The 22,189-nt window shown below is 47.8% G+C and overlaps 1 protein-coding gene across 2 annotated transcripts in view; it reads right to left on the bottom strand.

Moving 5' to 3' along the window:
- Window positions 1-22,189, bottom strand: part of LOC139394261 (receptor-type tyrosine-protein phosphatase beta-like) — a 113,480-nt gene that overhangs the window by 68,350 nt on the left and 22,941 nt on the right. For both annotated transcript variants that reach the window (XR_011629811.1, XM_071142284.1), the window contains exons 10-13: window positions 19,249-19,512; window positions 16,368-16,631; window positions 13,270-13,539; window positions 9,735-9,998 (exon numbers count right to left, since the gene is read on the bottom strand). Coding sequence is in view for 1 of the 2 variants with exons in the window: in XM_071142284.1 (XP_070998385.1) it covers window positions 9,735-9,998; window positions 13,270-13,539; window positions 16,368-16,631; window positions 19,249-19,512 (1,062 nt within the window). In the remaining variant the exon portion in view is untranslated. The remainder of the gene's footprint in view (window positions 1-9,734; window positions 9,999-13,269; window positions 13,540-16,367; window positions 16,632-19,248; window positions 19,513-22,189) is intronic.

Here is a 22,189-nt window from a genome sequence, read left to right as displayed (position 1 = left end):
AGTCATTTTGACATTCACATCGTTGACAAAACAAAAAGATCACCAAGCAGGGAATGTAATGACATTAAGGCAGTGATTTCCCCAGACTGTCTCCCACCTCAAAGACCATAAACTGCTTTACATCCATCAACACATTACATTGATAAAATGAGCCCCTTCTGCAGAGCAGTATGGGAATATTCACATCAGAGTTGTAATAACAGTCTCAGGCCCAACAAAGAGCTACCACACATCATCTCTGCAATAAGAAATTAACAAATACAACCAACTGACTAGTGGCGAGTTTGCACTGACGATTTACTCCCGTGTTTTAGCCAAAAAGACTGGGACTTTTCTGTTTCTATCTACAGCAGGACCCGGCACCGTGTCTCCCTGGGACATGGCTCCTGTTCTCTCTTGGGTCTAATGCCAGGCCGCTGGTACCTTTCATCTGGTACATACAGCGCATTCGGAAAGTATTCAGACCCCTTGACCTTTTTCCACATTTTGTTACGTTACAGCCTCGTTCTAAAATGGATTAAATAAAAATGATCCTCATCAATCTACACACAATACATACATACATAATGACAAAGCAAAAACAGGTTTGCAAAAATTTTAGCAAATTTATATATTTTTTAAAACCTGAAATACCTTATTTATTATTTATTTACTTTATACTTATTTATTATTTATTATAAGTATTCAGACCCTTTTTCTTTGAGACTGGAAATGGAGATCAGGTGCATCTTGTTCCCATCGATCATCCTTGAGATGTTTCTACAACTTGATTTGGAAAGGCACACACCTGTCTATATAAGGTCCCACAGTTGACAGAGCATGTCAGAGCAAAAACCAAGCCATGAGGCCGAAGAAATTGTCCGGGAAGTGGAGGTGACCAAGAACCCGAAGGTCACTCTCACAGAGCTCCAGAGTTCCTCTGTGAAACTTTCAGAAGAACAACCATCTCTGCAGCTCTCCACCGATCAGGCCTTTAGGGTAGAGTGGCCAGACGGAAGCCACTCATCAGTAAAAGGCACATGACAGCCTGCTTGGAGTTTGCCAAAAGGCACCTACAGACTTTCAGACCATGCGAAACAAGACTCTCAGGCTGATGAAACCAAGATTGAACACTTTGGCCTGAATGCCTGGAACCATCCCTACGGTGAAGCATGGTGGTGGTGGCATCATGCTGTAGGGATGTTTTTCAGCAGCTGGGACTGGGAGGCTAGTCAGGATCGAGGGAAAGATGAACGGAGCAAAGTACAGAGAGATCCTTGATGAAAACCAGCTCCAGAACGCTCAGGGCAGACTGCGGCAAAGGTTCACTTTCCAACAGGACACCGACCCTAAGCACACAGCCCAAAAGAACGCAGGAGTGGCTTCGGGATAAGACTGTGGACTTTAACACCTTCTCACAAAGCAACTATCTAAATGATGCAGAGGTTGTTGATTCTGCTCAACACCAAGTATTTTTTTGTGTCACAGTCCTGATGGAAAAAACAATATCACCAGAGACACATTAACATAAACCACTGGCTCAGTGGGGAAAGCCCCAAGGCGTTACAATCATTTGCATTTAGATTGTAATAATGACAGCGGTGCTGTGAAAGAAAAGATTGTCATTGACATACAGTACAGACACACCACTTCAGATGCTGTGGGGTTGTTACCCTGTCTGACACTTCTGGTTTTTAGAATGACTTACAAGTTCATCTAAAGTTGTAGCAGACATTTGGCTTGTTAGGCACAATATATGTTGAGAAAACCTTGGCCCATAAAAAAAAAAATGTACAGCAATTAGCTTTCACATTCAGCTGGATGAATGTGGTGTTTCTTTTGAGGACGACATGTAGTCATGGAGGAAATGTGATCCCTAAAATTCCTACATTCAGAATGAATTTCAGCATCGTACACATACACTAAACGATTCATGCATACTAAATGAATATGTCACACGTCCATCAAAAGAAACAGGTATTGTTTGACACATTATAGATTGAATTGATAATAAAGTAAATAAAGGATAATGTATATACAAATGCTATTTTACAGTAAACAAATTAACAACTGACTTTCAGTAGACTTATAGAGAAGGACTTTCATCAAGCGCAGCACTTACACAAATTACTGAGAAATTGATGATAAAAAAGATTGTGGAGGCTGTTTTGTTAGACTTCAGTGCAACTTTTGACATTATCGATCATAGTCTGCTGATGGAAAAACGTATGTGTTATGGATTTCCCATGCTACATTGTGGATAAAGAGTTACCAGTCTAATAGAACACAGAGGGTGTTCTTTAACGGAAGCCTCTCCAATAAAATCAGGAATTCCCCAGGGCAGCTGTCTAGGCCCTTTACTTTTTAAAATCTTTACTAATGACATGCCTCTGTCTTTGAGTAAAGCCAGTGTGTCTACTATACACCTCAGCTACTACAGCGACTGAAAAGACTGGAACTCTTAACAAAGAGCTGCAGTTAGTTTCCGAATGGGTAGCAAGGAATAAGTCAGTCCTAAATATTTAAAAAACTAAAAGCATTGTATTTGGGACAAATCATTCACTAAACCCTTAACCTCAACTAAATCTTGTAATGAATCATGGGGAAATTAAGCAAGTTGAGGAGACTAAACTGCTTGGAGTAACCCTGGACTGTAAAACTGTCATGGTCAAAACATATTGATACAACAAATCAAATTTTTGCTAAGATGGGGAGAAGTCTGTCAATAATAAAGCGCTACTCTGCCTTCTTAACAACACTATCAACAAGGCAGGTCCAACAGGCCCTGGTTTTATCGCACCTGGACTACTGTTCAGTCGTGTGGTCAGGTGCCACAAAGAGGGATTTAGGAAAATTGCAATTGGCTCAGAACAGGGCAGCACGGCTGGCACTTGGATCTATACAGAGAGCTAACATGAATAATACGCATGTAAAGCTCTCCTGACTCGAAGTGGAGGAGAGATTAACTTCATGTTGAATGCACCTAGCTGTCTGTTTAATCTACTGGCACACAGCTCAGACACCCCACAAGACATGCCACCAGAGGTCTCTTCACAGTCCCCAAGTCCAGAACAGACTATGGCATAGGCACAGTACTACATAGAGCCATGACTACATGGAACTCTATTCCAGAGTACTACATAGAGCCCTGACTACATGGAACTCTATTCCACAGTACTACATAGAGCCCTGACTACATGGAACTCTATTCCAGAGTACTACATAGAGCCCTGACTACATGGAACTCTATTCCACAGTACTACATAGAGCCATGACTACATGGAACTATATTCCACATTACTACATAGAACCATGACTACATGGAACTCTATTCCAGAGTACTACATAGAGCCATGACTACATGGAACTCTATTCCACAGTACTACATAGAGCCCTGACTACATGGAACTATATTCCACATTACTACATAGAGCCATGACTACATGGAACTCTATTCCAGAGTACTACATAGAGCCATGACTACATGGAACTCTATTCCACAGTACTACATAGAGCCATGACTACATGGAACTCTATTCCAGAGTACTACATAGAGCCCTGACTACATGGAACTATATTCCACAGTACTACATAGAGCCCTGACTACATGGAACTCTATTCCAGAGTACTACATAGAGCCCTGACTACATGGAACTATATTCCACATTACTACATAGAGCCATGACTACATGGAACTCTATTCCAGAGTACTACATAGAGCCATGACTACATGGAACTCTATTCCACAGTACTACATAGAGCCCTGACTACATGGAACTCTATTCCAGAGTACTACATAGAGCCCTGACTACATGGAACTCTATTCCACAGTACTACATAGAGCCATGACTACATGGAACTATATTCCACATTACTACATAGAGCCATGACTACATGGAACTCTATTCCAGAGTACTACATAGAGCCATGACTACATGGAACTCTATTCCACAGTACTACATAGAGCCCTGACTACATGGAACTATATTCCACATTACTACATAGAGCCATGACTACATGGAACTCTATTCCAGAGTACTACATAGAGCCATGACTACATGGAACTCTATTCCACAGTACTACATAGAGCCATGACTACATGGAACTCTATTCCAGAGTACTACATAGAGCCCTGACTACATGGAACTCTATTCCACAGTACTACATAGAGCCCTGACTACATGGAACTCTATTCCAGAGTACTACATAGAGCCCTGACTACATGGAACTCTATTCCACAGTACTACATAGAGCCATGACTACATGGAACTATATTCCACATTACTACATAGAGCCATGACTACATGGAACTCTATTCCAGAGTACTACATAGAGCCATGACTACATGGAACTCTATTCCACAGTACTACATAGAGCCCTGACTACATGGAACTATATTCCACATTACTACATAGAGCCATGACTACATGGAACTCTATTCCAGAGTACTACATAGAGCCATGACTACATGGAACTCTATTCCACAGTACTACATAGAGCCATGACTACATGGAACTCTATTCCAGAGTACCACATAGAGCCCTGACTACATGGAACTGTCACGCCCTGACCATAGTTTACTTTGTATTTTCTATGTTTTGATTGGTCAGGGTGTGATCTGAGTGGGTATTCTATGTTTCATGTCTTGTTTGTCTATTTCTATGTTCAGCCTGATATGGTTCTCAGTCAGAGGCAGGTGTTCGTCATTGTCTCTGATTGGGAACCATATTTAGGTAGCCTGGGTTTCACTGTGTGTTTTGTGGGTGATTGTTCCTGTCTATGTGTTTTTCACCAGATAGGCTGTTTAGGTTTTCGTTACGTTCGTTACGTTTTGTTTTGTAGTATTGTATTGGAGATTCGTGTTTCGTATTATTAATAAACATGGATCGTAAACCACACGCTGCATTTTGGTCCGACTCTCCTTCGTATGAAGACGAAACCCGTTACAGAATCACCCACCACCAACGGACCAAGCAGCGTGTCAACAGGCAGGAGCAGCGCGAGGAGAAGCGCAATAAGGATTTCTGGACATGGGAGGAAATCCTCGACGGGAGAGGACCCTGGGCTAAACCAGGGGAGTGTAGCCGCACTAAGGTGCAGCGGGAGAAGAAACAACAGGAGCAGCCCAAAGAGGAGGTATGGACATGGGAGGACGAATTAGAAGGAAGAGGACCCTGGGCTCAGCCAGGAGAATATCGCCGCCCCAAAGAAGAACTGGAGGCGGCGAAAGCTGAGAGGCGCAGATACGAGGAGGCAGCACGACGTAGCGGATGGAAGCCTGAGAGGCAGCCCCAAAAATTTCTTGGGGGGGGGCTAACAGGGAGTATGGCTATGCCAGGTAGGAGACCTGAGCAGACTCCCTGTGCTTACCGGGGGGCTAGAGAGACCGGACAGGCACCGTGTTATGCAGTGGTGCGCACGGTGTCTCCAGTGCGGGTGCATAGCCCGGTGCGGTATATTCCAGCTCCGCGTGTCGGCCGGGCTAGATTGAGCGTCGAGCCTAATGCCATGAAGCCGGCTCTACGGAGCTGGTCCCCAGTGCGTCTCCTTGGGCCGGCTTACATGGCACCAGCCTTGCGCTCGGTGTCTCCGGTTCGCCTGCATAGCCCAGTGCGGGCTATTCCACCTCGCCGCACTGGCAGGGCGACCGTGAGCATTCAACCAGGTAAGGTTGGGCAGGCTCGGTGCTCAAGAGCTCCAGTGCGCCTGCACGGTCCGGTTTTTCCAGTACCACCTCCACACCCCAGCCCTCCGGTAGCAGCTCCCCGCACCAGGCTTCCTGTGCGTGTCCTCGGCCCAGTACCACCAGTGCCAGCACCACGCATCAGGCCTACAGTGCGCCTCGCCTGTCCAGCGCTGCCAGATCCTTCCTCCTTTCCAGCGCTGTCGGAGTCTCCCGCCTGTTTAGCGCTGTTAGAGCCTTCCATCTCTACAGCGCTGCCGGAGTCTCCCGCCTGTTCAGAACTGCCAGTCTGCATAGAGCTGCCAGTCTGCATAGAGCTGCCAGTCTGCATGGAGCTGCCAGTCTGCAAGGAGCTGCCAGTCTGCAAGGAGCTGCCAGTCTGCAAGGAGCTGCCAGTCTGCATAGAGCTGCCAGTCTGCATGGAGCTGCCAGTCTGCATAGAGCTGCCAGTCTGCATGGAGCTGCCAGTCTGCAAGGAGCCGCCAGAGCTGCCTGTCTGCAGGATGCCGCCAAAGCTGCCAGTCTGCAAGGAGCCGCCAGAGCTGCCAGTCTGCAAGGAGCCGCCAGAGCTGCCAGTTAGCATGGAGCAGCCAGGGCCGCCAGTCAGCATGGAGCAGCCAGGGCCGCCAGTCAGCATGGAGCAGCCAGGGCCGCCAGTCAGCATGGAGCAGCCAGGGCCGCCAGTCAGCATGGAGCAGCCAGTCAGCATGGAGCAGCCAGTCAGCATGGAGCAGCCAGAGCAGCCAGTCAGCATGGAGCAGCCAGAGCAGCCAGTCAGCATGGAGCAGCCAGAGCAGCCAGTCAGCATGGAGCAGCCAGAGCTGCCAGTCAGCATGGAGCAGCCAGTCAGCATGGAGCAGCCAGAGCTGCCAGTCAGCATGGAGCAGCCAGTCAGCATGGAGCAGACAGAGCTGCCAGTCGACCAGACTCTTCCAGATCTGCCAGTCGACCAGACTCTTCCAGATCTGCCAGTCGACCAGACTCTTCCAGATCTGCCAGTCGACCAGACTCTTCCAGATCTGCCAGTCGTCCAGACTCTTCCAGATCTGCCAGTCGACCAGACTCTTCCAGATCTGCCAGTCGACCAGACTCTTCCAGATCTGCCAGTCGTCCAGATTCTCCCAGATCTGCCAGTCGACCAGATTCTCCCAGATCCGCCAGTCGACCAGTTTCTCCCAGATCCGCCAGTCGACCAGATTCTCCCAGATCCGCCAGTCGACCAGATTCTCCCAGATCCGCCAGTCGACCAGATTCTCCCAGATCCGCCAGTCGACCAGATTCTCCCAGATCTGCTAGTCGACCAGGATCTGCTGAAACCGCCAGCCAGCCAGGTTCTGGTAGTTTCTACTACCTGCCTGGGCTTCCTCTCAGTGCTGAGCTTCCTCTCAGTGCTGAGCTTCCTCTCAGTGCTGAGCTACCTATCTGTCCCGAGTTACCTCTGTCCCGAGCTGTCCCTCTGTCCCATGTTATCATTGTGGTGGGTAACCTATTTAGGGACGTTTAGGAGGGGGATTAAAACTGTCATGGAGTGGGGTCCACGTCCAGCGCCAGAGCCGCCACCGCGGACAGATGCCCACCCAGACCCTCCCCTATAGGTTCAGGTTTTGCGGCCGGAGTCCGCACCTTGGGGGGGGGGGTACTGTCACGCCCTGACCATAGTTTACTTTGTATTTTCTATGTTTTGATTGGTCAGGGTGTGATCTGAGTGGGTATTCTATGTTTCATGTCTTGTTTGTCTATTTCTATGTTCAGCCTGATATGGTTCTCAGTCAGAGGCAGGTGTTCGTCATTGTCTCTGATTGGGAACCATATTTAGGTAGCCTGGGTTTCACTGTGTGTTTTGTGGGTGATTGTTCCTGTCTATGTGTTTTTCACCAGATAGGCTGTTTAGGTTTTCGTTACGTTCGTTACGTTTTGTTTTGTAGTATTGTATTGGAGATTCGTGTTTCGTATTATTAATAAACATGGATCGTAAACCACACGCTGCATTTTGGTCCGACTCTCCTTCGTATGAAGACGAAACCCGTTACAGGAACTCTATTCCACAGTACTACATAGAGCCATGACTACATGGAACTCTATTCCACAGTACTACATAGAGCCATGACTACATGGAACTCTATTCCAGAGTACTACATAGAGCCCTGACTACATGGAACTCTATTCCACTTTACTACATAGAGCCCTGACTACATGGAACTCTATTCCATGTCAAGTAACTGATGCAAGCAGTGAAATTAGATTTTATTTTAGCTAATAAAAAATACACCTTATGGAAGAGGGGGTACTGTGAAGAGACACACAGGCACAGACACATGCATACAAACACACAATAACATATGCACTATACACACACATACACATGGATTTTGGGTTGTAGATATGTGGTAGTATAGTAGGGGCCTGAGGGCACACATTCAATGTGTTGTGAAATCTGTTGTGAATGTTTTGTAATGTTTTAGAAATGATAGAACTGCCTTCATTTTGCTGGACCCCAGTAAGAGTAGCTTCTCCCTTGACAGGAACTAATGGGGATCCATAATAAACCCCAGGAAGAGTAGCTGTTGCCTTGACAGGAACTAATGGGGATTCAGATTAAACCCCAGGAAGAGTAGCTGCTGCCTTGGCAGGAACTAATGAGGATTCATAATAAACCCCAGGAAGAGTAGCTGCTGTCTTGACAGGAACTAATGGGGATCCATAATAAACCTCAGGAAGAGTAGCTGCTGCCTTGACAGGAACTAATGGGGATCCAGAATAAACCCCAGGAAGAGTAGCTGCTGCCTTGGCAGGAACTAACAAGGATCCATAATAAACCCCAGGAAGAGTAGCTGTTGCCTTGACAGGAACTAATGGGGATCCATAATAAACCCCAGGAAGAGTAGCTGCTGTCTTGACAGAAACTAATGGGGATCCTTAATAAACCCCAGGAAGAGTAGCTGCTGCCTTGACAGGAACTAATGGGGATCCATAATAAACCCCCAGGAAGAGTAGCTGCTGCCTTGGCAGGAACTAATGAGGATCCATAATAAACCCCAGGAAGAGTAGCTGCTGTCTTGACAGGAACTAATGGGGATCCATAATAAACCCCAGGAAGAGTAGCTGCTGCCTTGACAGGGACTAATGGGGATCCATAATAAACCCCAGGAAGAGTAGCTGCTGTCTTGACAGGAACTAATGGGGATCCATAATAAACCCCAGGAAGAGTAGCTGCTGCCTTGGCAGGAACTAATGAGGATCCATAATAAACCCCAGGAAGAGTGGCTGCTTGCTGTCTTGACAGGAACTAATGGGGATCCTTAATGAACCCCAGGAAGAGTAGCTGCTGTCTTGACAGGAACTATTGGGGATCCATAATAAACCCCAGGAAGAGTAGCTGCTGCCTTGACAGGAACTAATGGGGATCCGTAATAAACCCCAGGAAGAGTAGCTGCTGTCTTGACAGGAACTAATGGGGATCCATAATAAACCCCAGGAAGAGTAGCTGCTGCCTTGACAGGGACTAATGGGGATCCATAATAAACCCCAGGAAGAGTAGCTGCTGTCTTGACAGGAACTAATGGGGATACATAATAAACCCCAGGAAGAGTAGCTGCTGCCTTGGCAGGAACTAATGAGGATCCATAATAAACCCCAGGAAGAGTAGCTGCTGCCTTGACAGGAACTAATGGGGATTCATAATAAACCCCAGGAAGAGTAGCTGCTGCCTTGACAGGAACTAATGGGGATCCTTAATAAACCCCAGGAAGAGTAGCTGCTGTCTTGACAGGAACTAATGGGGATCCATAATAAACCCCAGGAAGAGTAGCTGCTGTCTTGACAGGAACTAATGAGGATCCATAATAAACCCCAGGAAGAGTAGCTGCTGTCTTGACAGGAACTAATGAGGATCCTTAATAAATACAAATACTAATATTCATACACTACTCCTGGGTGAAATACACGTCAACACAAACGGAATTTGAGGTGTGCTTGATTTAGCTTGGGGTTCGGGACGGTTTTTGGACTACAAAGCACACTTCAATTATTTGACCCAGGTGTGTCAGATGATTCCAGTGTGTGTCCGTCTCACCTGTCCGTGCTAGGATAGATGAGTCACTGCTCATGCCTCTGCTCCTGCTCACCACCTCCATCTTGTACAGCGTCCCTGGGACCAGACCAGAGAAGGAGCACGTCTGGGTTCCGGCCTCCACGGTCTGACGGCCACGCAACGTCTCGTCAACGTTATACAGGAACAGGTCGTAGCCGTCCACGTAGCCCTCGGACGGGCGCCAGATGAAACTCAGACCGCTGGTGTTGGCAGTCATCACCGTCAGACCGTTGACTGCAGCTGGACCTGAGGGAGGGAAAGAGGGAGGGAGAGAGGGGAGGAGGGAGGTAAGGAGAGAGAAAGAGAGGGAGAGAGAGAGAGAGAGAGAGAGAGAGAGAGAGAGAGAGAGGAGGAGGGCGGTAAGGAGAGAGAGAGAGAGAGAGAGAAAGAGAGAGAGAGAGAGAGATACTTTTATTTCTATTTCAGCTATTACCTGATACAGTAATTATGACTGTCTCTGATACAGTAATAATGAATGTCTCTGATACAGTGACACAGTAATAATGACTATCTCTGATACAGTAATTATGATTGTCTCTGATACAGTAATAATGACTGTCTCTGATACAGCGATAATGACTGTCTCTGATACAGTGATAATGACTGTCTCTGATACAGCGATAATGACTGTCTCTGATACAGTGATAATGACTGTCTCTGATACAGTGATAATGACTGTCTCTGATACAGTGATAATGAATGTCTCTGATACAGTAATTATGACTGTCTCTGATACAGCGATAATGACTATCTCTGATACAGCGATAATGACTGTCTCTGATACAGTGATAATGACTGCCTCTGATACAGTAATAATGACTATCTCTGACACAGTAATAATGACTGTCTCTGACACAGTGATAATGACTGTCTCTGATACAGTGATAATGAATGTCTCTGATACAGTAAATATGACTGTCTCTGATACAGCGATAATGACTGTTTCTGATACAGTAATAATGACTGTCTCTGATACAGCGATAATGACGGACTCTGATACAGTGATAATGACTGTCTCTGATACAGTAATAATGACTATCTCTGACACAGTAATAATGATTGTCTCTGATACAGTGATAATGACTGTCTCTGATGCAGTGATAATGAATATCTCTGATACAGTAATTATGACTGTCTCTGATACAGCGATAATGACTGTCTCTGATACAGTAATAATAACTGTCTCTGATACAGCGATAATGACTGTCTCTGATACAGTGATAATGACTGTCTCTGATACAGCAATAATGACTGTCTCTGATACAGTGATAAGGAATGTCTCCTATACAGTGATAATGACTGTCTCTGATACAGCGATAATGAATATCTCTGATACAGTAACAATGACTGTCTCTGATACAGCGATAATGACTGTCTCTGATACAGCGATAATGACTGTCTCCGATACAGCGATAATGACTGTCTCTGATACAGCGATAATGACGGTCTCTGACAGAGTGATAATGACTGTCTCTGATACAGTGATAATTACCGTCTCTGACACAGCGATAATGACCATCTCTGATACAGCGATAATGACTGTCTCTGATACAGTGATAATGACTGTCTCCGATACAGCAATAATGACTGTCTCTGATACAGCGATAATGACGGTCTCTGATACAGCGATAATGACTGTCTCTGTTACAGTGATAATGACTGTCTCTGATACAGCGATAATGACGGTCTCTGATACAGCGATAATGACGGTCTCTGATACAGCGATAATGACGGTCTCTGATACAGCGATAATGACTGTCTCTGATACAGTGATAATGATTGTCTCTGATACAGCGATAATGACGGTCTCTGATACAGCGATAATGACTGTCTCTGATACAGCGATAATGACTGTCTCTGATACAGCGATAATGACTGTGTCTGATACAGCGATAATGACTGTCTCTGATACAGCGATAATGACTGTCTCTGATACAGCGATAATGACTGTCTCTGATACAGTAATAATGACTGTCTCTGACACAGTGATAATGACTGTCTCTGATACAGTGATAATGACTGTCTCTGATACAGTAATAATGACTGTCTCTGATACAGCGATAATGACTGTCTCTGATACAGTGATAATGACTGTCTCTGATACAGCGATAATGACTGTCTCTGATACAGTGATAATGACTGTCTCTGATACAGTGATAATGACTGTCTCTGACACAGTGATAATGACTGTCTCTGATACAGTAATAATGACTGTCTCTGACACAGTAATAATGATTGTCTCTGATACAGTGATAATGACTGTCTCTGATGCAGTGATAACGAATATCTCTGATACAGTAATTATGACTGTCTCTGATACAGTAATAATGACTGTCTCTGATACAGTAATAATAACTGTCTCTGATACAGCGATAATGACTGTCTCTGATACAGTGATAATGACTGTCTCTGATACAGCAATAATGACTGTCTCTGATACAGTGATAAGGAATGTCTCCTATACAGTGATAATGACTGTCTCTGATACAGCGATAATGAATATCTCTGATACAGTAACAATGACTGTCTCTGATACAGCGATAATGACTGTCTCTGATACAGCGATAATGACTGTCTCTGATACAGCGATAATGACGGTCTCTGACAGAGTGATAATGACTGTCTCTGATACAGTGATAATTACCGTCTCTGATACAGCGATAATGACTGTCTCTGATACAGCGATAATGACTGTCTCTGATACAGCGATAATGACGGTCTCTTATACAGCGATAATGACTGTCTCTGTTACAGTGATAATGACTGTCTCTGATACAGCGATAATGACGGTCTCTGATACAGCGATAATGACGATCTCTGATACAGCGATAATGACGGTCTCTGATACAGCGATAATGACTGTCTCTGATACAGTGATAATGATTGTCTCTGATACAGCGATAATGGCGGTCTCTGATACAGCGATAATGACTGTCTCTGTTACAGTGATAATGACTGTCTCTGATACAGCGATAATGACGGTCTCTGATACAGCGATAATGACGGTCTCTGATACAGCGATAATGACTGTCTCTGATACAGCGATAATGACTGTGTCTGATACAGCGATAATGACTGTCTCTGATACAGCGATAATGACTGTCTCTGATACAGCGATAATGACTGTCTCTGATACAGTAATAATGACTGTCTCTGACACAGTGATAATGACTGTCTCTGATACAGTAATAATGACTGTCTCTGATACAGCGATAATGACTGTCTCTGATACAGTGATAATGACTGTCTCTGATACAGTGATAATGACTGTCTCTGATACAGTAATAATGACTGTCTCTGATACAGCGATAATGACTGTCTCTGATACAGTGATAATGACTGTCTCTGATACAGCGATAATGACTGTCTCTGATACAGTGATAATGACTGTCTCTGATACAGTGATAATGACTGTCTCTGACACAGTGATAATGACTGTCTCTGATACAGTAATAATGACTGTCTCTGATACAGTGATAATGACTGTCTCTGACACAGGAAAAGTGGTGCTTCTTACGTGTTTGTCCCTCAGCCACGGCCTCCTTGCCATAGAGCCCTCCACTGACGGATACGACCCGAACTCGGTACCACTTCCCAGGGGTGAGCTGGTCGAAGAGGTGCCTAGTGGAGCCCTGGGGCATGGAAATATTAGAGACTAAGTCACGTCCATCATCCAGGAGCTGGATCCTGTAACCCTCGTACACTCCCACTGTAGTCTCCCAGGTCACTGTTAGACTGTGGGTGGTGTGGTCACTGTCTGCCTGGAGCGCTGTCACTGTGGAGGGGACTGGAGAGAAACACAGAGAGAGAGACAGAGAGAGAGACAGAGAGAGAGAGCGAGAGAGAGAGATGTTACATTAAGGAGATCAGACAGTAGACAGTTAGATTGTGGGTGGTGTGGTCACTGTCTGCCTGGAGCACTCTCACTCTGGGGGGGGGGGGGGGGGGGGGGACTGGACAGACACAGGGAGAGTTTAAACATCCCCCATGGCTGGGAGGGGATTGGACAAATCCAGGGAGAGGTTAAACATCCCCCACGGCTGGGAGGGGACTGGACAGATCCAGGGAGAGGTTAGACATCCCCCATGGCTGGGAGGGGATTGGACAGATCCAGGGAGAGGTTAAACATCCCCCATGGCTGGGAGGGGATTGGACAGATCCAGGGAGAGGTTAGACATCCCCCATGGCTGGGAGGGGATTGGACAGATCCAGGGAGAGGTTAAACATCACCCATGGCTGGGAGGGGATTGGACAAATCCAGGGAGAGGTTAAACATCACCCATGGCTGCGAGGGGATTGGAAAGATCCAGGGAGAGGTTAAACATCCCCCATGGCTGGGAGGGGATTGGACAGATCCAGGGAGAGGTTAAACATCCCCCATGGCTGGGAGGGGACTGGACAGACACAGAGAGAGGTTAAACATCCCCCATGGCTGGGAGGGGACTGGACAGACACAGAGAGAGGTTAAACATCCCCCATGGCTGGGAGGGGACTGGACAGACACAGAGAGAGGTTAAACATCCCCCATGGCTGGGAGGGTTATATTGCAGTATTCTTGATCTCTGAACTTGTTATGAAGAGAATCAGTTTCCAATGATTTTAGAATTAGACTTTTCCATGAAGACGACAAATGACAATGAAAACTGTTGATGATAAGGACAACTGTTGTTCCTCTATAATTCAAGACAAAGCCCTGTGTGTCTTAATGTCTCCAGTCCAAACGAGTGTTATCATACAGGTATATTCTGAGCATTCACCTGTTCATCCAGTAGCACTGCTGTTATTCACCAGTGTTCCACTCAGGGACTGAGCTGTCCCCTCCCTCCCTGCCTCTCCTCCCTCCCTGCCTCTCCTCCCTCCCTGCCTCTCCTCCCTCCCGCTCCTATTCTCCTCCCATTCCCTCTCCTATTCTCCTCTCCTATTCTCCTCCCATTCCCTCTCCTATTCTCTTCTCTCTCCTATTCTCCTCCCATTCCCTCTCCTATTCCCCCCTCTCTCCTATTCTCCTCTCTCTCCTATTCTCCTCCCATTCCCCCTCCTATTCCCCCCTTTCTCCTATTCTCCTCCCATTCCCTCTCCTATTCTCCTCCCATTCCCTCTCCTATTCTCCTCTCTCTCCTATTCTCCTCCCATTCCCTCTCCTATTCTCCTCTCTCTCATATTCTCCTCCCATTCCCTCTCCTATTCTCCTCTCTCTCCTATTCTCCTCCCATTCCTTCTCCTATTCTCCTCCCATTCCCCATCCTATTCCCCTCTCTCTCCTATTCTCCTCCCATTCCCTCTCCTATTCTCCTCCCATTCCTCATCCTATTCTCCTCTCTCTCCTATTCTCCTCCCATTCCCTCTCCTATTCTCCGCCCTCCCGCTCATATTCTCCTCCCATTCCCTCTCCTATTCTCCTCTCTCTCCTATTCTCCTCCCATTCCCTCTCCTATTCTCCTCCAATTCCCCATCCTATTCTCTCTCTCATATTCTCCTCCCATTCCCTCTCCTATTCTCCTCTCTCTCCTATTCTCCTCCAATTCCCCCTCCTATTCTCCTCCCATTCCCTCTCCTATTCCCCTCTCTCTCCTATTCTCCTCCCATTCCCTCTCCTATTCTCCTCCCATTCCCCCTCCTATTCCCCTCTCTCTCCTATTCTCCTCCCATTCCCCCTCCTATTCCCCTCTCTCTCCTATTCTCCTCCCATTCCCTCTCCTATTCTCCTCCCATTCCCCCTCCTATTCCCCTCTCTCTCCTATTCTCCTCCCATTCCCTCTCCTATTCTCCTCCCATTCCCCATCCTATTCCCCTCTCTCTCCTATTCTCCTCCCATTCCCTCTCCTATTCTTCTCCCATTCCCCAACCTATTCTCCTCTCTCTCCTATTCTCCTCCCATTCCCTCTCCTATTCTCCGCCCTCCCGCTCCTATTCTACTCCCATTCCCTCTCCTATTCTCCTCTCTCTCCTATTCTCCTCCCATTCCCTCTCCTATTCTCCTCCCATTCCCCATCCTATTCTCTCTCTCCTATTCTCCTCCCATTCCCTCTCCTATTCTCCTCTCTCTCCTATTCTCCTCCCATTCCCTCTCCTATTCTCCTCCCATTCCCTCTCCTATTCCCCTCTCTCTCCTATTCTCCTCCCATTCCCTCTCCTATTCTCCTCCCATTCCCCCTCCTATTCCCCTCTCTCTCCTATTCTCCTCCCATTCCCCCTCCTATTCCCCTCTCTCTCCTATTCTCCTCCCATTCCCCCTCCTATTCCCCTCTCTCTCCTAGTCTCCTCCCTTTCCCTCTCCTAATCTCCCCCCATTCCCTCTCCTATTCCCTCTCCTATTCCCTCTGCTATTCCCCCTCATATTCCCCTCTCTCTCCCATTTCCCCCCCATTCCCTCTCCTATTCCCCTCTATCTCCTATTCTCCTCCTATTCCCTCTCCTATTCCCTCTGCTATTCCCTCTCCTATTCCCCTCTCTCTCCTATTCTCCTCCCATTCCCCTCTCTCTCATATTCCCTCTCCTATTCCCTCTGCTATTCCCTCTCCTATTCCCTCTCCTATTCTCTCTCCTATTCCCTCTCCTATTCCATCTCCTATTCCCTCTCCTATTCCCTCTCCTATTCCCCTCCCTTCTTCTCACCTGTTCGTCCAGTAGTTGTTGAATTATTGACCAGTATTCCACTCAGGGACTGAACCTCGACCCCGTACAGCTGTCCTGGTACCAGACCCTGAAAGTCCAGCTCAGTGACGTGTTTGGGGACAGGTCTGGTCTCCAGAAGGTGTGCTCCCTGGGATAGGGACACGGTGTACATGTCCACGTCTCCATCACCAGGGGTCCAGGACACCCTCAGGCTGGCAGCCTGGTCCCCTGGCCGGGCATGGAGGTTCCTCACCTGGCTGGGGACTGGGGGGGGGGGTTGAGAGGGAAGGCAGAGAGACAGGAGTAAGGGGGGGGGGGGGGTGGGAGAGAAGGCAGAGAGACAGGAGTAAAGGGAGGGGGGGTTGAGAGAGAAGGCAGAGAGACAGGAGTAAAGGTGGGGGGGGGGGGTTGAGAGAGAAGGCAGAGAGACAGGAGTAAAGGGGGGGGGGGTTGAGAGAGAAGGCAGAGAGACAGGAGTAAAGGGGGGGGGGGGGTTGAGAGAGAAGGCAGAGAGACAGGAGTAAAGGGAGGGGGGGGGGTTGAGAGAGAAGGCAGAGAGACAGGAGTAAAGGGAGGGGGGGTTGAGAGAGAAGGCAGAGAGACAGGAGTAAAGGGAGGGGGGGGTTGAGAGAGAAGGCAGAGAGACAGGAGTAAAGGGGGGGGGTTGAGAGAGAAGGCAGAGAGACAGGAGTAAAGGGGGGGGGGGGTTGAGAGAGAAGGCAGAGAGACAGGAGTAAAGGGAGGGGGGGGTTGGGAGAGAAGGCAGAGAGACAGGAGTAAAGGTGGGGGGGGTTGAGAGAGAAGGCAGAGAGACAGGAGTAAAGGGAGGGGGGGGGGGTTGGGAGAGAAGGCAGAGAGACAGGAGTAAAGGGAGGGGGGGGTTGAGAGAGAAGGCAGAGAGACAGGAGTAAAGGAGGGGGGGGGGTTGAGAGAGAAGGCAGAGAGACAGGAGTAAAGGGAAGGGGGGGGGTTGAGAGAGAAGGCAGAGAGACAGGAGTAAAGGGAGGGGGGGGGTTGAGAGAGAAGGCAGAGAGACAGAAGTAAAGGGAGGGGGGGGGGGTTGGGAGAGAAGGCAGAGAGACAGGAGTAAAGGGAGGGGGGGGGGTTGAGAGAGAAGGCAGAGAGACAGGAGTAAAGGGAGGGGGGGGTTGAGAGAGAAGGCAGAGAGACAGGAGTAAATGGGAGGGGGGGGGGTTGAGAGAGAAGGCAGAGAGACAGGAGTAAAGGGAGGGGGGGTTGAGAGAGAAGGCAGAGAGACAGGAGTAAAGGGGGGGGTGAGAGAGAAGGCAGAGAGACAGGAGTAAAGGGGGGGGGGGGGGGTTGAGAGAGAAGGCAGAGAGACAGGAGTAAAGGGGGGGGGTTGAGAGAGAAGGCAGAGAGACAGGAGTAAAGGTGGGGGGGGGGGTTGGGAGAGAAGGCAGAGAGACAGGAGTAAAGGTGGGGGGGGGGGGGTTGGAAGAGAAGGCAGAGAGACAGGAGTAAAGGGGGGGGTTGAGAGAGAAGGCAGAGAGACAGGAGTAAAGGGGGGGGGGGGGGGTTGAGAGAGAAGGCAGAGAGACAGGAGTAAAGGGAGGGGGGGGTTGAGAGAGAAGGCAGAGAGACAGGAGTAAAGGGAGGGGGGGGGGGGTTGGGAGAGAAGGCAGAGAGACAGGAGTAAAGGGAGGGGGGGGTTGAGAGAGAAGGCAGAGAGACAGGAGTAAAGGGAGGGGGGGGGGGTTGGGAGAGAAGGCAGAGAGACAGGAGTAAAGGGGGGGGGGGGTTGGGAGAGAAGGCAGAGAGACAGGAGTAAAGGGGGGGGGGGGGTTGAGAGAGAAGGCAGAGAGACAGGAGTAAAGGGGGAGGGGGGTTGAGAGAGAAGGCAGAGAGACAGGAGTAAAGGGAGGGGGGGGGGGGTTGAGAGAGAAGGCAGAGAGACAGGAGTAAAGGTGGGGGGGGGGGTTGGGAGAGAAGGCAGAGAGACAGGAGTAAAGGTGGGGGGGGGGTTGGGAGAGAAGGCAGAGAGACAGGAGTAAAGGGGGGGGGTTGAGAGAGAAGGCAGAGAGACAGGAGTAAAGGGGGGGGGGGGGGGGGGTTGAGAGAGAAGGCAGAGAGACAGGAGTAAAGGTGGGGGGGGTTGGGAGAGAAGGCAGAGAGACAGGAGTAAAGGGAGGGGGGGGGGGTTGAGAGAGAAGGCAGAGAGACAGGAGTAAAGGGGGGGGGGTTGAGAGAGAAGGCAGAAAGACAGGAGTAAAGGGAGGGGGGGGTTGAGAGAGAAGGCAGAGAGACAGGAGTAAAGGGGGGGGGGGGTTGAGAGAGAAGGCAGAGAGACAGGAGTAAAGGGAGGGGGGGGGTTGAGAGAGAAGGCAGAGAGACAGGAGTAAAGGGAGGGGGGGGGTTGAGAGAGAAGGCAGAGAGACAGGAGTAAAGGGGGGGGGGGTTGAGAGAGAAGGCAGAGAGACAGGAGTAAAGGGGGGGGGGGGTTGAGAGAGAAGGCAGAGAGACAGGAGTAAAGGGGGGGGGGGTTGAGAGAGAAGGCAGAGAGACAGGAGTAAAGGGGGGGGGGGGGGTTGAGAGAGTAGGCAGAGAGACAGGAGTAAAGGGAGGGGGGGGGGTTGAGAGAGAAGGCAGAGAGACAGGAGTAAAGGGAGGGGGAGGGGGGGAGAATGGAGATGGGTCACAATGTGGATCACTTATATAAAAACAAGTTAAAGACTGGCCAAAAAAACTATGTGGTGTTTTTTTATTTTAAAATCTTTAGATGATGTTCTACGGAATGAAGTGATAACAAGAGGTTATTCTGTTGTTTTACCTGAAATACCTGTGACAGAAATGCTATGAAACACAATGTGAGGTTATTTGGAAAACCAACCCGGGCAGCTGCCCACTCTGTTCCCCTACTGACCTGTCCTGCCCTCGATGAACTGAGGTCTCTGGTTGGGTCCACTGAAGGTGGACACCACCATCTTGTACAGGCGTCCCGGGGTGAGCGAGGCCAGGCGGTGGTCACGGGCCTCGTTGCCCAGGGTTACGGGCGGGTAAACCCGCGTGTCGTTGAAAAGGATCTGGACCTCGTAGTGATCAACGTCCCCCAGCGCTGGAGACCATGTGACCACCAGATCACCTGTACCAATGTCACCCAAGGCCAGGCTCCGCACAGCAGAGGGGACTACGGAGACAGTCAAATACAACTTTATTTAAACATTTCAACTATTCACAGAACACTAAAGGGCTCAGTGGTTTGATTGGCTGAGGGGAATTTGACCCATGACGCCCACTAGTTTAAGGTTAATAACTTTGCGCTGCCAAAATGTTACTGAATGTGATCGTAGGTACAATTCCCATGCGCTGAATAATAGATATCACACCTAGAAATTCTTCCAAATAAGTTGTATATTGGTTTTCCGTGGACTTGGCCACACAGAAAACTCAGCAGCACAGCATTTTACTGAAACCTTCTACCAACACTGCAGTAGCAACAGACACAGACTCACAGACTGTAGTTAATAGACTCACACATTCTCCTGTCAGTAGCAACAGACACAGACTGAAGTTAATAGACTCACACGTTCTACTGTCAGTAGCAACAGACACAGACTGTAGTTAATAGACTCACACATTCTGCCATCAGTAGCAACAGACACAGACTGTAGTTAATAGACTCACACATTCTCCTGTCAGTAGCAACAGACACAGACTCACAGACTGTAGTTAATAGACTCACACGTTCTCCTGTCAGTAGAAACAGACACAGACTGTAGTTAATAGACTCACACGTTCTCCTGTCAGTAGCAACAGACACAGACTGTAGTTAATAGACTCACACGTTCTCCTGTCAGTAGCAACAGACACAGACTCACAGACTGTAGTTAATAGACTCACAGACTGTAGTTAATAGACTCACACGTTCTCCTGTCAGTAGCAACAGACACAGACTGTAGTTAATAGACTCACACGTTCTCCTGTCAGTAGCAACAGACACAGACTCACAGACTGTAGTGAATAGACTCACACGTTCTCCCGTCAGTAGCAACAGACTCACAGACTGTAGTTAATAGACTCACAGACTGTAGTTAATAGACTCACACGTTCTCCTGTCAGTAGCAACAGACACAGACTGTAGTTAATAGACTCACACGTTCTCCTGTCAGTAGCAACAGACACAGACTCACAGACTGTAGTGAATAGACTCACACGTTCTCCCGTCAGTAGCAACAGACTCACAGACTGTAGTTAATAGACTCACACGTTCTCCTGTCAGTAGCAACAGACACAGACTGTAGTTAATAGACTCACACGTTCTCCTGTCAGTAGCAACAGACACAGACTCACAGACTGTAGTTAATAGACTCACACGTTCTCCTGTCAGTAGCAACAGACACAGACTGTAGTTAATAGACTCACAGACTGTAGTTAATAGACTCACACATTCTCCTGTCAGTAGCAACAGACACAGACTCACAGACTGTAGTTAATAGACTCACACGTTCTCCTGTCAGTAGCAACAGACACAGACTCACAGACTGTAGTTAATAGACTCACACATTCTCCTGTCAGTAGCAACAGACACAGACTGTAGTTAATAGACTCACAGACTGTAGTTAATAGACTCACAGACTGTAGTTAATAGACTCACAGACTGTAGTTAATAGACTCACAGACTGTAGTTAATAGACTCACACATTCTCCCGTCAGTAGCAACAGACACAGACTGTAGTTAATAGACTCACAGACTGTAGTTAATAGACTCACAGACTGTAGTTAATAGACTCACACATTCTCCTGTCAGTAGCAACAGACACAGACTCACAGACTGTAGTTAATAGACTCACACGTTCTCCTGTCAGTAGAAACAGACACAGACTGAAGTTAATAGACTCACACATTCTCCTGTCAGTAGCAACAGACACAGACTGTAGTTAATAGACTCACACATTCTCCCGTCAGTAGAAACAGACACAGACTCACAGACTGTAGTTAATAGACTCACAGACTGTAGTTAATAGACTCACACGTTCTCCTGTCAGTAGCAACAGACACAGACTCACAGACTGTAATTAATAGACTCACACGTTCTCCTGTCAGTAGCAACAGACACAGACTCACAGACTGTAGTTAATAGACTCACAGACTGTAGTTAATAGACTCACACGTTCTCCTGTCAGTAGCAACAGACACAGACTCACAGACTGTAGTTAATAGACTCACACATTCTCCTGTCAGTAGCAACAGACACAGACTCACAGACTGTAGTTAATAGACTCACACGTTCTCCTGTCAGTAGCAACAGACACAGACTCACAGACTGTAGTTAATAGACTCACAGACTGTAGTTAATAGACTCACACGTTCTCCTGTCAGTAGCAACAGACACAGACTGTAGTTAAAAGACTCACAGACTGTAGTTAATAGACTCACACATTCTCCTGTCAGTAGCAACAGACACAGACTCACAGACTGTAGTTAATAGACTCACACATTCTCCTGTCAGTAGCAACAGACACAGACTCACAGACTGTAGTTAATAGACTCACACATTCTCCTGTCAGTAGCAACAGACACAGACTGTAGTTAATAGACTCACAGACTGTAGTTAATAGACTCACAGACTGTAGTTAATAGACTCACACATTCTCCTGTCAGTAGCAACAGACACAGACTCACAGACTGTAGTTAATAGACTCACACGTTCTCCTGTCAGTAGAAACAGACACAGACTGAAGTTAATAGACTCACACATTCTCCTGTCAGTAGCAACAGACACAGACTGTAGTTAATAGACTCACACATTCTCCCGTCAGTAGAAACAGACACAGACTCACAGACTGTAGTTAATAGACTCACAG

Source organism: Oncorhynchus clarkii, unplaced genomic scaffold (genome assembly GCF_045791955.1).
Source record: "Oncorhynchus clarkii lewisi isolate Uvic-CL-2024 unplaced genomic scaffold, UVic_Ocla_1.0 unplaced_contig_796_pilon_pilon, whole genome shotgun sequence".
Lineage (NCBI taxonomy): Eukaryota > Metazoa > Chordata > Actinopteri > Salmoniformes > Salmonidae > Oncorhynchus > Oncorhynchus clarkii.
Note: the sequence above shows the minus strand (reverse complement) of the source record. Positions and strands in the feature narration are given on the sequence as shown.